This window comes from Copadichromis virginalis, linkage group LG22, assembly GCF_057382275.1.
Source record: "Copadichromis virginalis isolate Kocher_CV1m ecotype Utaka linkage group LG22, C_Virginalis_male_GT1.1, whole genome shotgun sequence".
NCBI lineage: Eukaryota > Metazoa > Chordata > Actinopteri > Cichliformes > Cichlidae > Copadichromis > Copadichromis virginalis.
Window position 1 is genome coordinate 26,700,958 of NC_140638.1, and position 13,150 is coordinate 26,714,107.

The 13,150-nt window shown below is 41.9% G+C and overlaps 1 protein-coding gene across 2 annotated transcripts in view; it reads left to right on the plus strand.

Moving 5' to 3' along the window:
- npr1a (natriuretic peptide receptor 1a) overlaps positions 1–11,167 on the plus strand; it is a 33,809-nt gene extending 22,642 nt beyond the window's left edge. For both annotated transcript variants that reach the window (XM_085445253.1, XM_085445254.1), the window contains 16 exons: positions 1,047–1,182; positions 2,523–2,607; positions 3,316–3,436; positions 4,006–4,080; positions 4,166–4,243; positions 4,550–4,654; positions 6,214–6,285; positions 6,447–6,606; positions 6,692–6,847; positions 8,528–8,696; positions 9,045–9,191; positions 9,276–9,399; positions 9,751–9,819; positions 9,904–10,078; positions 10,193–10,291; positions 10,776–11,167. In XM_085445253.1, coding sequence (XP_085301379.1) covers positions 1,047–1,182; positions 2,523–2,607; positions 3,316–3,436; positions 4,006–4,080; positions 4,166–4,243; positions 4,550–4,654; positions 6,214–6,285; positions 6,447–6,606; positions 6,692–6,847; positions 8,528–8,696; positions 9,045–9,191; positions 9,276–9,399; positions 9,751–9,819; positions 9,904–10,078; positions 10,193–10,291; positions 10,776–10,921 — 1,917 coding nt within the window. In that variant the 3' untranslated portion in view covers positions 10,922–11,167. The remainder of the gene's footprint in view (positions 1–1,046; positions 1,183–2,522; positions 2,608–3,315; positions 3,437–4,005; positions 4,081–4,165; positions 4,244–4,549; positions 4,655–6,213; positions 6,286–6,446; positions 6,607–6,691; positions 6,848–8,527; positions 8,697–9,044; positions 9,192–9,275; positions 9,400–9,750; positions 9,820–9,903; positions 10,079–10,192; positions 10,292–10,775) is intronic.
- The last annotated feature ends 1,983 nt before the right edge of the window (positions 11,168–13,150 follow it).

Consider the following 13,150-nt stretch of genomic DNA (forward strand, 5'->3'; position numbering starts at 1 on the left):
CCTTGAGAGGATAAAGAGCTGGTCCAGTGTTCCGCGACCAGGACGAAAACCGCATTGTTCCTCCTGTATCCGAGGTTCGACTAGCGGACTCTCTTTTCCAGCACCCTGGCGTAGACTTTCCCAGGGAGGCTGAGGAGTGTGATCCCCCTGTAGTTGGAACACACCCTCCGGTCCCCCTTCTTAAAGATGGGGACCACCACCCCAGTCTGCCAGTCCAGGGGTACTGCCCCTGATCTCCACGCAACATTGTAGAGGCGTGTCAACCAGGACAGCCCTACAAAAAATAAAGTAAAAATAAAAGTGCCAATAATCCCCAGTGCGTGTTCTCTTCGTGTGTCAGTTCCCAGCTCCCTCTTCGGTGTCTATGTACACTTGTGCCCAGCACCCTCCACCCATTTCCTCAATCCACCTGGAAACAAGAGACACTGCTGTAAGTATATTCCAAACAACTGGCCAACAGAAACACTTTCACCTCACTAGCAGGAGAACTGATTGTACAACGATCCTGTGCTGACTGTCGCCCAGTTAGTAGTACTCACTTGACGAGGCTGATCAGCAGCAGGTGAGTGTAATTACTCCAGATGTCACTGGCTCCAAGGCAGGAAAACTCTCCAAGCCTGGTGTAGCAGCACCAGAGAATTAAACTTAGAACATCCTTTAACCCCAAACCAGAGTTCAAATTCTAAACCCTGCGTCCCCAACCCAGGGCCCTGACACACCAATAAACCCTATTCCAGGGGTGGCCAACTCCAGGCCTCGAGAGCCAGTGTCCTGCAGGTTTTAGATATCACTCTGGGTCATCACAACTGAATCAAATGATTAGTTCATTACCAGGCCTCTGGAGAACTTCAAGAAATGTTGAGGAGGTAATTTAGCCATTTAAATCAGCTGTGATGGATCAAGGACACATCTGAAACCTGCAAGACACCAGCCCTCGAGGCCTGGAGTTGGCCACTCCTGCCCTATTCGATACTGTTAGGGAGTAAGTGAGATTGCAGGCTTTGAACAAAGTGAAGAAACCAGTTGTGGTGTGTGTATGTTCCCAGGTGGTGTGCGTGTATAACAGCAGCATAAAGCAGCTCATCCTGCAAAATGGTCTAAACTTCCACTGGCCCAAAGGTTCTCCGCCACCAGACATCCCCAAGTGTGGCTTCAAGAACAACAACCCAGCATGTCTCACAAGTACGAACGCACAACTACAGACTACAGACCAAACTGCACAAAGGATGTCACGAGAACCAATGCATGGACTGGTTCTTATATAGTGCATTTGTATATAGTGCTTATAGTGAAGTTTGATATGTTCAAAAGGGTCTTTGCAATGGCTAACGTTATACATCCTTAAGGTAACTTAATGGAACTAACTTTAAAGTAACACTAACAGTATACTCAGTCATTTCAGCCTCTGTGCTGTCAAAAAATATAGTTAACACTTTAAAGAAACAGCTTGCTGCCAGGATGCCATTGATTTATTAAAGTAGTTTATCTTTAAGTACATGGGATGATAATTTTTTTTCCTATTGATAATCATATAATTTTAATGATTCGTACCTACATTTCTGGTATTGTGACATTGCTAAACTGCAGATCACAGGCTACGTCACAAAAACGTCACATTTTGAAGCCTAAACATCAGCATTTTTTTCTGCATAATCCATCATATACAATTGAATCAAATGAAAAAGTCTCTTTTTGAAACTTGTTTTTATTAGTATTTATCTTTTGCTTGATGCAATGTGCATAAAGTTTAAAATGAAATTATATGGAACAGTCTTTGACTTGAAGAAATTTGTTTAACAGTTAAACCTGTTTTCTGCGTATTCCAGCATATTACACTTGCTCTTTCAAATAGATGCAAGTAAAACACAGCAAAAAATAAATGAAATCTAAGATTCAGCAGCACTAATTCTATTTTCAGCTGATTAGCAGAAGCAGGGCCGGTGGAGGTTTGCCTGGTGCCACAGCGGTCATGTCAGTGGGGGGATCCGGGGGGTTTCTCTGTGAATTTTACGTTCCCATGGCAGCGTGCTAGGTGCTTGCTGAAATTTTGAAATGTAATTTTTCACTGTAGAAGGAAGTTTTATTCCCACGCAGACACTAATGTTTTGGTCACTTTTTATGGAATCAAACTCAAAGTAATGTCAGTACTTCCAAGCTTTAAACGCTGCACATACTCTCTCCCACACTCCATATTATCCATTGTTGATCTACACACGTCTGTGGCTGCCACAGACGTCACACACTTGTACGTCATTGTCATGAGACACTCTCACAAACAAAATCACTGTTTAGTAATGCAGCATGCTTATGGGAAAGAAGTAAGAGTAATCTAATTACTTTTTTGCAATAGTAATCCCTTACTTTACTTGTTACTTTAAAAAAGTATGCCTTACTGCCCATCTTTGCTTATAACACATGTTAAGCCCCATGGACTGAAAACCGCTTCACCCAGAGCAAATGAGCTCAAACTGGTCCTCACTCCTGCAAACAGTAATGGATTTTCTTCCTGTCTCATCTTTTAGGTACAGTTGCTATGCATCAGATGGTTGCAATGGTGATCTGCTTTGTCTTTGTCATCATCGTTACTGTCACCATCTTCATCTACAGGTGAGCCAAACATGTTTGTATCTCTGTACTGAGTATGAAAACTGGACGTATGACCCCATTGCGACCCCGGCAGATCTCAGTTTAAATCATTACACTCATGCTGCACATCAGGCCCAGAAAGAAAGGAAGGCTCGAAGGAGAAATCCTCATCTGACTTCAACAAAGAAAACCCTGATTTGATTTTGAGTCATTGAAAGTGAAAATGAACAAAGCATAAAACTGACAAGAAGCTCACTCATGCACTCAAATTCAAAAACTGACTCCATACAGGCAGGTGAGACTCTACTGTTACGGAGGTTTGTTATCATCAGTTCATAAGCTGAAGTCATTCCCTTGCTCTGGTCTGGCTGCTTTTCCACTTATAGAGCATAATCCTAACTGGAACAAACGCTAGTGTAAAGCCAAGCATCTCTGACTGAGATCCTCAAAGCACACTCAAAGCACTTTCTACTACAAATTTCATCCGCCCAATCGCAGACATTCATCCAATGCTTTTATCCATACCTAATACTTTCACACACGCTCACACGCCAGTGCTCCAGTGGTTCTAACACCAGAGCCACAGCCGCCCCACCAGATCTCTGTGTAACTCATTCAGCCTGTTTATCCTTTCCATCAGCTTTCTCTCCATTTTCCTTCCCCTCAAATTTCAACACACACACTCGCACATATGCACATATACACACTCTCTTCCTGTCTGCTGAACAGGAAGCTGAAGCTGGAGAGCGAGCTTGCAGCTCAGCTGTGGAGAGTTTCCTGGGATGACGTCCAGATGAGCAACCTGGATAAAGTCCTGAGGAGAGCGTGCAGCAGGCTCACCATGTCTCTGGTAACACAGCTGTTATTATACTATAAATAAATCATCCGTACTCACTGGAAACATATTATACCTAATACAGTGCCTGTCTTTACTTCCTGAAATTTTCCAGTTTCAGTTTATAGTCTGAAATGTGTTTGCATTTGTAAACAATGACTAACAGATGGAACAGGAAGCCTTCAACTGGATTTCTATTTTTCCCTTTCTGGAATTCCCGGCTACACCGGAAGCTCTCTGGGCCTGGATCAGCTGACTGACTGATTTGTTCACATTGAATTAAATCATTTTCCTAAATTCTTCATTGTATAGTAGAGTTGTGCAAAAAAAAGATAATTGAAGTCTCCTTCAAACCATAAACCTGGTTTTCTTTTCTTTATATAATATATATTATGTTATATATTATATAATTATTCACTGTGATGCTGATTACTCTATTAATTAGTAACTACTGGGCTGGACCACCCATGCAAAACATGAGGAAAAAAGTTTCCTCCGTATGGTAGTGCTGCATGTTATCCAGGACCTACACTCTTCATTGAAAAAAAGCCGAGTGTCTCGATTGTTTGTGCTTGTGTCTGCAGAAAGGATCCAACTATGGTTCTCTGATGACCATGGAGGGAAACTTTCAGATCTACACTAAAACCGGATACTACAAGGTCTGACAGACGCTGACAGTCCCATCACATGTTCCTCTAACAAGATGGTGTCAAGTGGTAATCTGGTTCACTGTGTCTCCTGCAGGGAAACTTGGCAGCTATCAAATACATCAACAAGAAACGCATCGAACTGACCCGGAAGGTTCTGTTTGAACTGAAGCATGTAAGAACTATCTGCCCACTAACCTACCAGCTAACACTGTACCTGACTGACCTAGCTTATAGGTCTTCTTGCAGGATGTTGAGCTTTTGTATTTGTAGCAAATGAAATAATAGCCTAGCGACTTGCTATAGACTGAAAACCTTACCTACCTGCATGCATATATATATATATATGTGTGTGTGTGTGTGTGTGTGTGTGTATACACCTATCCGATCTAACCTCCTAAATGATCTCAACCTACCAATCTACCCATTTTGTTTGTAGAGCATGATAGGATTTAAAGTAGCAGCCTCTGTGTTTTTGTAGATGCGAGATGTCCAAAATGAACACCTGACCCGCTTCATTGGCGCCTGTATTGACCCGCCGAACATGTGCATCATCACAGAGTACTGTCCAAGAGGCAGCCTTCAGGTACGTCACACCCAGCTAATGTTTTGCTAGAAATCTGTGCATTATTTTTCATCGACACTTTCAGCTTGCATGTCAAAACCCTGGTCCAGTTTTACTTTATACAGATTAGAAATATTGCAAAAAGTCAGAACAATATTTCCAAATAATATAACTGCACACCTTGTCCACATCCTCAGTTTACTTTGGTTAGATCGCGACAGCTCTTTGGATGCAAACTCTGACATCAAACATGGAGATGGCTGCTGTGTGGAGCTCGTGTTAATACGGGAGCAGTTGAAAGCTGGTTAGGCATTAAGATACCTAAATGATGCAGTGGTTTCTACAGTCAGGAGGTAGCACTGCAGCCATCCTCTGCTCGTTCATTCCTTACATTTTTTCATATGAGATGTTTTTTGTGTTTCAGATGTTCTCTCTCCTCTCAGCTACAGTTATCTGTCAGCACTGTAGCATAGCAACCTCCCAGCACAGTAACCTAGCAACATGCAAAGGTTGATGTGGGCCGTGTGGGGGTTTGGGTTGTTGTCAGATGACCGCTGGATGTCAGGGCTGTCATCCTAACACAGAGCAACTCAGGCGGTTTGAGTTATTTTGAGTTTGTGCTCTGAGATGAGGATGATGCTTTTAGTGTGGGGAGGAAGAATGAATATCAAATATCAGCTGAAGCTGCTGCTTACAGATAGTCACAAGCAAAGACACCATTACTCTGCTGAGTGATTCAGTATTCAGTACACAATTTTAACCATGCACAGAAATGTCCTCACAGAGCAGAAGTGTCCTCAGTGTCTGTCACTGAGGACCAGTGTTGGTCAAGTTACTTGAAAAGAGTAATCAGTAACTAATTACTGATTACTTCCCCAAAAAAGTAATCCAGTTACTTTACTGATTACTTATTTTCAAAAGTAATTAATTACTTAGTTACTTAGTTACTTTTTAAAAACACGATTTACAACCTGAATAGGTGATAAAGTGATAGATCTTTCAGCCCAATTCTTCTTTTTCTGCATAATCCATCATACAAAATGTAATCAAATGGAAAAGTTTCTTTTTAAAACTTGTTTTATTAGTTTTAATCTTTTAACTTTATGCATCAAGCAAAAATTTAATTATATGCAACATTCTCTGACTGGAAGAAATTTGTTTAATATTTAAACCTATTTTCTGCACATTCCAGCACATAAAATAATTTTTTTGTGTGTGTTTACACTCACTCTTTCAAATAGATGCAAGTAAAGCAGAGCAGAAAATAAATAAAGTCAAAGACTAAGCGGTCCTGTTGCTCTATTTTCACCTGTAAAGCAGGAGTAGGGCAGGCGGAGGTTTACCCTGGTGCAGGTGTGCCGTGGTCAGTTGAAGAATCCGCGAGTTTCTCTGTGAGTTTCCCATTACGTCGTTGCGCACTCGGTGCTCGGTAATCTCATTACCGTTTTTGCAATAGTAATCCCTTACTTTACTCGTTACTTGAAAAAAGTAATCGGATTACAGTAACGCGTTACTGCCCATCTCTGCTGAGGACCTCACTTGGACTGAATGGCCAACATGCGTGTGTGTCTGTCCCTCAGGACCTGATGGAGAGTGACAGCATCACACTGGACTGGATGTTCAGATACTCTCTCATTAATGACATTGTCAAGGTAAAAACTTGTCTCTTTGGCTTGGGGGGTGGGGTTACAGAAAACACATGTAAATGAAAAAGTATGAACGAGGTCTCTGACATCAATGTTGGACTCATGTTTCGATTCTAGAGAGCTTCAGACTTTTCACCTGAATCAGCTGTCTGTCTGTTTGCCTCCAGGGAATGGCATTTCTCCACAACAGCGTCATCATCTCCCATGGTAACCTTAAATCGTCCAACTGTGTGGTGGACAGCCGCTTTGTCCTGAAAATCACTGACTATGGCCTGCAGAGTCTTAGGACCAGAAACTGCCCCGAGGACACACATGCTTACTATGCACGTATGTATTGAAGCTGACGCTCTACATTAAAGACTGTCTATGAGGATGTTGTTTTCACTGATATCAGTTATTGATCACTTGGCAGGGAAGCTGTGGACAGCTCCAGAGCTGGTGAGGATAGATTGTCCTCCGAACTGTGGGACACAAAAGGGGGATGTGTACAGTTTTGGAGTGATCCTGCAGGAAGTGGCTCTGCTCAGAGGAGTTTTCTACCTCGACTCACACTCTCTCTCCCCTAAAGGTGAATGTGTGTTTCTCAGGGTTAAATTAATTCAGTTCAACCTTATTTATACAGCAGTCACCTCAAGGTGCTTTATATTGTAAGATAAAGACCCTACAATAATAGGTCAATAGATTAATGTGTGTCTGACCTGAGTCGCTGCTGTAGGACAAATAAACGAGACTTGACATTCACACCAATTGTCCGCATGCTGAGCTTCTAATATATAAGGGAGAAGGTGATAGACAAAGCTCCATTTTTAGATGCTTGGCAGCTTTCTTTTGTAGCGATGTCACAGCACCAAAAACCGTTTTACAGCATCTTCCACTTTAATTTGAGGCATGAATCGAGCAGCAACCTCATAATAGCATCAGCTTCAGGCACCACAGCCAGTTTCTTTACTCACATGGATATTTCTGCTCGAGTTCAACTACAATCCTAATGGAGTTATCATCTCTAAATTGGTGCCATCGGCAATGACCTCTCTCAAGTCCCAAACCAATTAGCAGTTTTTTCACTGTAAGAACAACTGAAGGACAGAAGAGTTGTGTTATTTCACTTCAACGTGTGGAAACAAAAATTAAAGTTTTTGTCTGGAGTCAGGTGGTCATAATCATTTTAACTGCTATATTCCCTCCTGTTGCTGCTAATGAAATACACTTCTGATCCCCCCCCGTTTTTCAGCTTCACCTGAGCTCTGTTCTGACAGCTGAACTTCTAAAAACATCAGTTTCTTACTTGTGCTCACTTTTGGAGTGGCTGTAGAGCAGGTCATCTGCTAATTGGAACATTGGTGATTTGATCCCTAACTGCTTGATCTGCGTGACAACTTGCCCTTGAGCAAGATACAACCCCCCGAGTTGCTCTGTGATGTTTTTATCGGAGTGTGAATGTTTGAAAGCAGGTGGGAATAGGGTATATTGTATAAAGTGCTTTGCATACTCAAGTATAAGAACCAGTCTAATTAGCAGACAGACCATTTCTTTGTTTTGATACTTCAGCACTTCCAGGTGAACACTGCTTGTGCACTCAGGCCTACCTATCTCACAATGGTAAATTATCACTCCAAAATGTCCTGGATCCACATTAGGATTGACTCCAAAAGTTCATCCTGTTTCATGGAAATCCATCCAGGACTTTCTGAGCACCCTGAACCAGCCTCGTGAGGATGAAAGAGATCTGAGCCTGTGTTTGGAGCTTCTGTAGAATTGTTTATCAGCTGATTTCTTTCAGACTTCAATGACATGAGGTTTGTGTATGGTGATGGATGGATGTCCCCCTCACATTTGACAGCCACAGCTGTCAAATGTAATAATTTTACATCTTCAAGTTCAAAGATAATCGACCATTGTGGGGGTAGAGTTCACGTAGCTACTCTGCACTCTGTTGGCACATGGTATTGAAGAAGATAACAGTGGAGGAATTATATCCTTAAACTTAGTTACAACCCTTTTAGAAAGACATCTGCTGTAATTAAATGTATTCCCAATAATACATCCAATAATGTATTAATGCTGTGTAATCCATTATTGTAAATGTATATGTTAAGAAATGATCAGACAAAGGAGGATTCACAGGATTGAGTCTTCTAGAATTAGAGCATCAGCGTTTTTAAGTGTTTGTGTTTCTACTTACCTCTTACTGCTGAACGTGTGTGCTTTTGCAACCAATGCCCCCCCCCCCCATCCCTCCCTCCAACAGAGATTGTGCAGGCAGTGATTCATGGTGGCACCCCACCCCTCCGCCCCTCCCTCTGCTTCCACAGTCACAGTGAGGAGCTCGGTGTCCTGATGCAGCGCTGCTGGAGTGAAGAGCCGAGCGAGCGTCCCGACTTCAACACCATCAAGATCCTGCTCAGGAAGCAGCACAGGTGAGGGAGAGGCGACGGACCCACATTTATTCTGAGACAGGTTTTTATGATGCTCTGATTAATGCTGAAGCAGGAGACATGCAAAACATCTCAGAGTATGCTCTCAGCTGTACAAAGCTTTTATTCAGCTCTCTGTTTGGACACTAAACAGAGCTGGCAGAGAGCGTCCCCGGTAACTCTGTAAAATCAGCCAGTAAAGAAATATTGAAATATAAATATTCATGTTGTTCTTTCACTAAAATAGAGGCTGAGAAATGAGAGAAATATGTAGAAAAACGGTCACTCACAAAACAGAAAGCCAAACACCTGTCACCCTGTCTGTCTCTGTCCAATCATGTGTCTCTTCAGAGGATATGGCTCTAACATCCTGGACAATCTGCTCTCCCGGATGGAGCAGTATGCTAATAACCTGGAGGAGCTGGTGGAGGAGCGAACGCAGGCCTATCATGAGGAAAAGAGGAAGGCGGAGGCCCTGCTGTACCAGATACTCCCACAGTAACTATACTTCAGTACTACTGCCCTGAATACTACACTAAATACTGGATACTGCAGTACTATAACATCCTATTTATGTGTCAGTTCTGTAGCAGAGCAGTTAAAACGAGGAGAGACAGTTCAGGCTGAAGCGTTTGACTCTGTCACCATCTACTTCAGCGACATCGTTGGCTTCACCACTCTGTCTGCAGAGAGCACGCCACTGCAGGTTGTTAACCCGGAGGAAGCTACAGGGAAACCATCCACATGAGGGTTCTCCAACTCAGGTCCTGGAGAGAGGTACTGTCCTGCAGCTTTTAGATGCATCCTTGTTCCAACACACCTAAATCAAATGAGTGGCTTGTGACCAGGCCTTTGCCAAAATTGATGGCATGCTGAAGAAGCTGCAGGACAGTAGCTCGTGAGGACTGGAGTTGGAGACGCCTGATCTATACATTCAGATCACAACGTGCAAACATAAGGCTGCCATCTGCTGGTTTGAGCTATTATTGCAGTACATTTCTGATTGTTTTGGTGTGAAATCTCACTCACCTTCTGTGTCTGCGTTTTCCTCCTGCAGGTTGTGACGTTATTAAACGACTTGTACACCTGTTTTGATGCCATTATAGACAACTTTGATGTATACAAGGTACAATTTGCTAAACTGAGCTAATCTAAGCTACATCCCACCTGTGAGTCAGATCAGTTTACCGTGTACATCTTCACCTTTCAGGTAGAAACAATCGGTGATGCCTACATGGTGGTCTCAGGACTACCTGCCAGGAACGGTAAACTTCACGGTCGAGAGGTCGCCCGCATGTCCCTCGCCCTGCTGGAAGCTGTCAAGAGCTTCCAGATCCGACACCGACCCAATCAGCAGCTACGGCTCCGCATTGGCATCCATAGCGGTACTACATACACTGCAGCCAGAAATACTACAATACACGGCATTACTATCACTACTATCATTACACTACAGTAAAAGAACAGTGCAGACTTAGTGTTGGTGTGTGTGTCACCAGGTCCGGTATGTGCTGGCGTGGTTGGGTTGAAGATGCCGAGGTACTGTCTGTTCGGAGACACGGTCAATACAGCGTCACGCATGGAGTCAACTGGGGAGGGTAGGGCCTGCTTCCTGCTAAGTAATCACATGTCTGTGTCCACCAGGACAGGTCTAACTTGATTGGTTCTTTAGTCTAATCAACTCTGATGGCGAAAGACAAAAACATCATTTAGTGTATGTTCTAGGAATAAAGTGAATCTAAAAGATGGATGTAGCCACATACTGGTTTGTTGCACCTGCTGCCTATTTTATTTTTATAAAGCCAGAGGTGACTTTCAGCCTCCCCTCTTACAGTTGTTATGAAGGGAGAAATTATTTACACAGGCCAAACCAGTTTGTGTGTCAGGCTGTAAACATGTTTATTTCTGCTAAAGTTTTAACATGGGTGTCTATGCTGACTGATTTGCTGTTGGAGCCTTTGGTGAACATTAGAGGAACTGCAGGTTTTGGGACCTTACATATTTGTCATGCTGTGGTTGTACGTGAGCACTTTATCCCCTGCTCGGCCAGGTGTGACGTAATGCGTTGTTGTGTCTTTGCAGCTCTGAAGATTCACGTGTCGGAGGCGACTCGTCAGGTTCTGCAGGAGTTCAGCTGTTTCCAGCTGCAGCTCAGAGGAGAGATTGAAGTGAAAGGGAAAGGACGCATGAGGACGTACTGGTTGGTGGGAGAGAACGCCACTAACTAAAAGATCAGGAGGACATCAAGAACCCGCCTCCTCATCTTCCCATCTAATTGGACAGAACATTGTTTAAGATGACAGATAAAAGACTAAGTGAACTTTCACCAAAGACTGTAGAGAAAAACAAAGATAGGCAAATGTTTTACTGTAAGATAAATTAATCACGAGGAAGAAAATGTGTAAATACAACAATAAACTGTGTTTGCTACCTGTGTGCCTTTATTGTCAATAAATCCATTGTCATATTTGCCACATCAGGTGATTTTTTTTTTTGCATGTTTTAAGTTCATAGAATAGTCTTTTATTGTCATTGCACATGTACAATGAAATTATGGGTTCTCCACACCAACTGTGCCAGATTAAATATAAATAGTAGACAGCAGGAATAAATAACAAACAGGAGAAATATATATTATCGAGAGGGATATATACAAAACAAAACAAAGGCACACATTAGAGGATCGAGTGCTTGGACAGAGTGCAAAGGACTTGGTCTGAGAATAGAGTCCATGTGTGAGTGGCCTGAATGATGAGGGTTACTCAGGTTGCAAAATCCCTAAAAATGTGTGATTTATTTCAGTTTTTCAGGATTTAATTGTACCGTGTCAAAACTTTATGTTCACTGTGATTTCAGCACAAAAATATTTCTCAGTACTACAGCTTCTAGGTTTGCTGCCATTGCCAGTGGTTATGAATGGTCACTCGTGTGAAATATAACAAGCCATAAGGGTGAATTGTAACTTTAAGCTGCTGTTGTGAAAGATGGTGTTTTGCTCGATACTTGGTAGAAGGACTGGTTTTTAATATAGCTCTTTTCTACTCAAATTGAGCACTCAAAGTTCTTTATACTACATCTCACACACATACATGCAAGCACTTTTTTTCTTTCTGTATTTACAGAATTCATGATTTTATCAATTACAGCATGTAGTCCACATCCTGAAGCAGCAAAGCAGTCCCAGACCATCACATCACCATATGTTAAAGTTACTATGATGCTAGTTTGATGTCAGATGTGACAGATTGTTGAATCATGAACTCTGACCTTAACAAGACAACTGAAGACTGCAGTTCTTTAGGTGTTGTTAGGGGTTCTTCTGTGACCTCTTGGATGAGTTGTCAATCCACTCTTGGAGTAAATTTGGTAAGCCAGGCACTCCTGTGAAGGTTTCCACTGTTCCAAGCTGGATAATGGCTCTCACCGTTTTTCACTCGAGTTATAAAGCCTTAGATATGGCTCTGTAAACCTTTCCAGATTCATAGATGTCAGTGACTTTGTTTCTCAGCTGTTTGTGGCATGTGCCTGATTGTGGCATGATGACTTGTTTTTTGAGATCTTTTAGCCTTTCACTTTGTCAGACAGTGAAATATTTTTTCCCTTTCTAAATGAAATCATCAGTTATTAACTTTATTTTGTATTTACTTAGGTTATCTTTGTCTAATATAATAATGTGTTTAATGATCTAAACATATAAGTGTGATAAATATGCAAGACAATAAATAAATGCAGGAGTTGGCAAACACATACGGATCCACCCACCACTGTGCATCACTAGAGGTAAAATGAGAAACATATTCTGTATAGTTTTTCATATTTATATCCTGTTCATATCCTGTACATAGCTTGTACTCACTACAGCCTGTACATACTTATAGTTATAGAATATTCACAACATACTTCATACCGTGTACATTATAACATATCATAATAGACCCATTTCTGTAATATACTTACATATCTATATTATTGCTAATACATATTGTAATATATCTATATCACTAAAGCACTTCTGGATGGCTGCAAACTGCATTTCGTTGCCCTATACCTGTGCATGTGCAATGACAATAAAGTTGAATTCTATTCTATTCTATTCTAATCTTTTAATGATATAAGTTTGCATATGGTAGAATACTGCATGTAATCATTTGTGTTTAGAAGTATATAATTGGTGGCATATTGAAAGAATGTCTCATCCTAGGAGGTCTGTAACATTCCAGGGTGTTCTGGCGTTCACCCCCACATCCTAGGAGTATGGGAGAGGTCGTACCTTGTCTTATTGTTTTACGGTAGGATTAACGTAGCTATATCTGTCTTAGTCTAAGTGCCTTTTGGTTTGATGAACTGCTGGACTTCGAGGCCAGCAGGTTTCGGGAAGTCATTTATGGGGTCACACTCTGACACCACACACACACACACACACACACACACACAAGCACCCACTGAAGTATAAATAA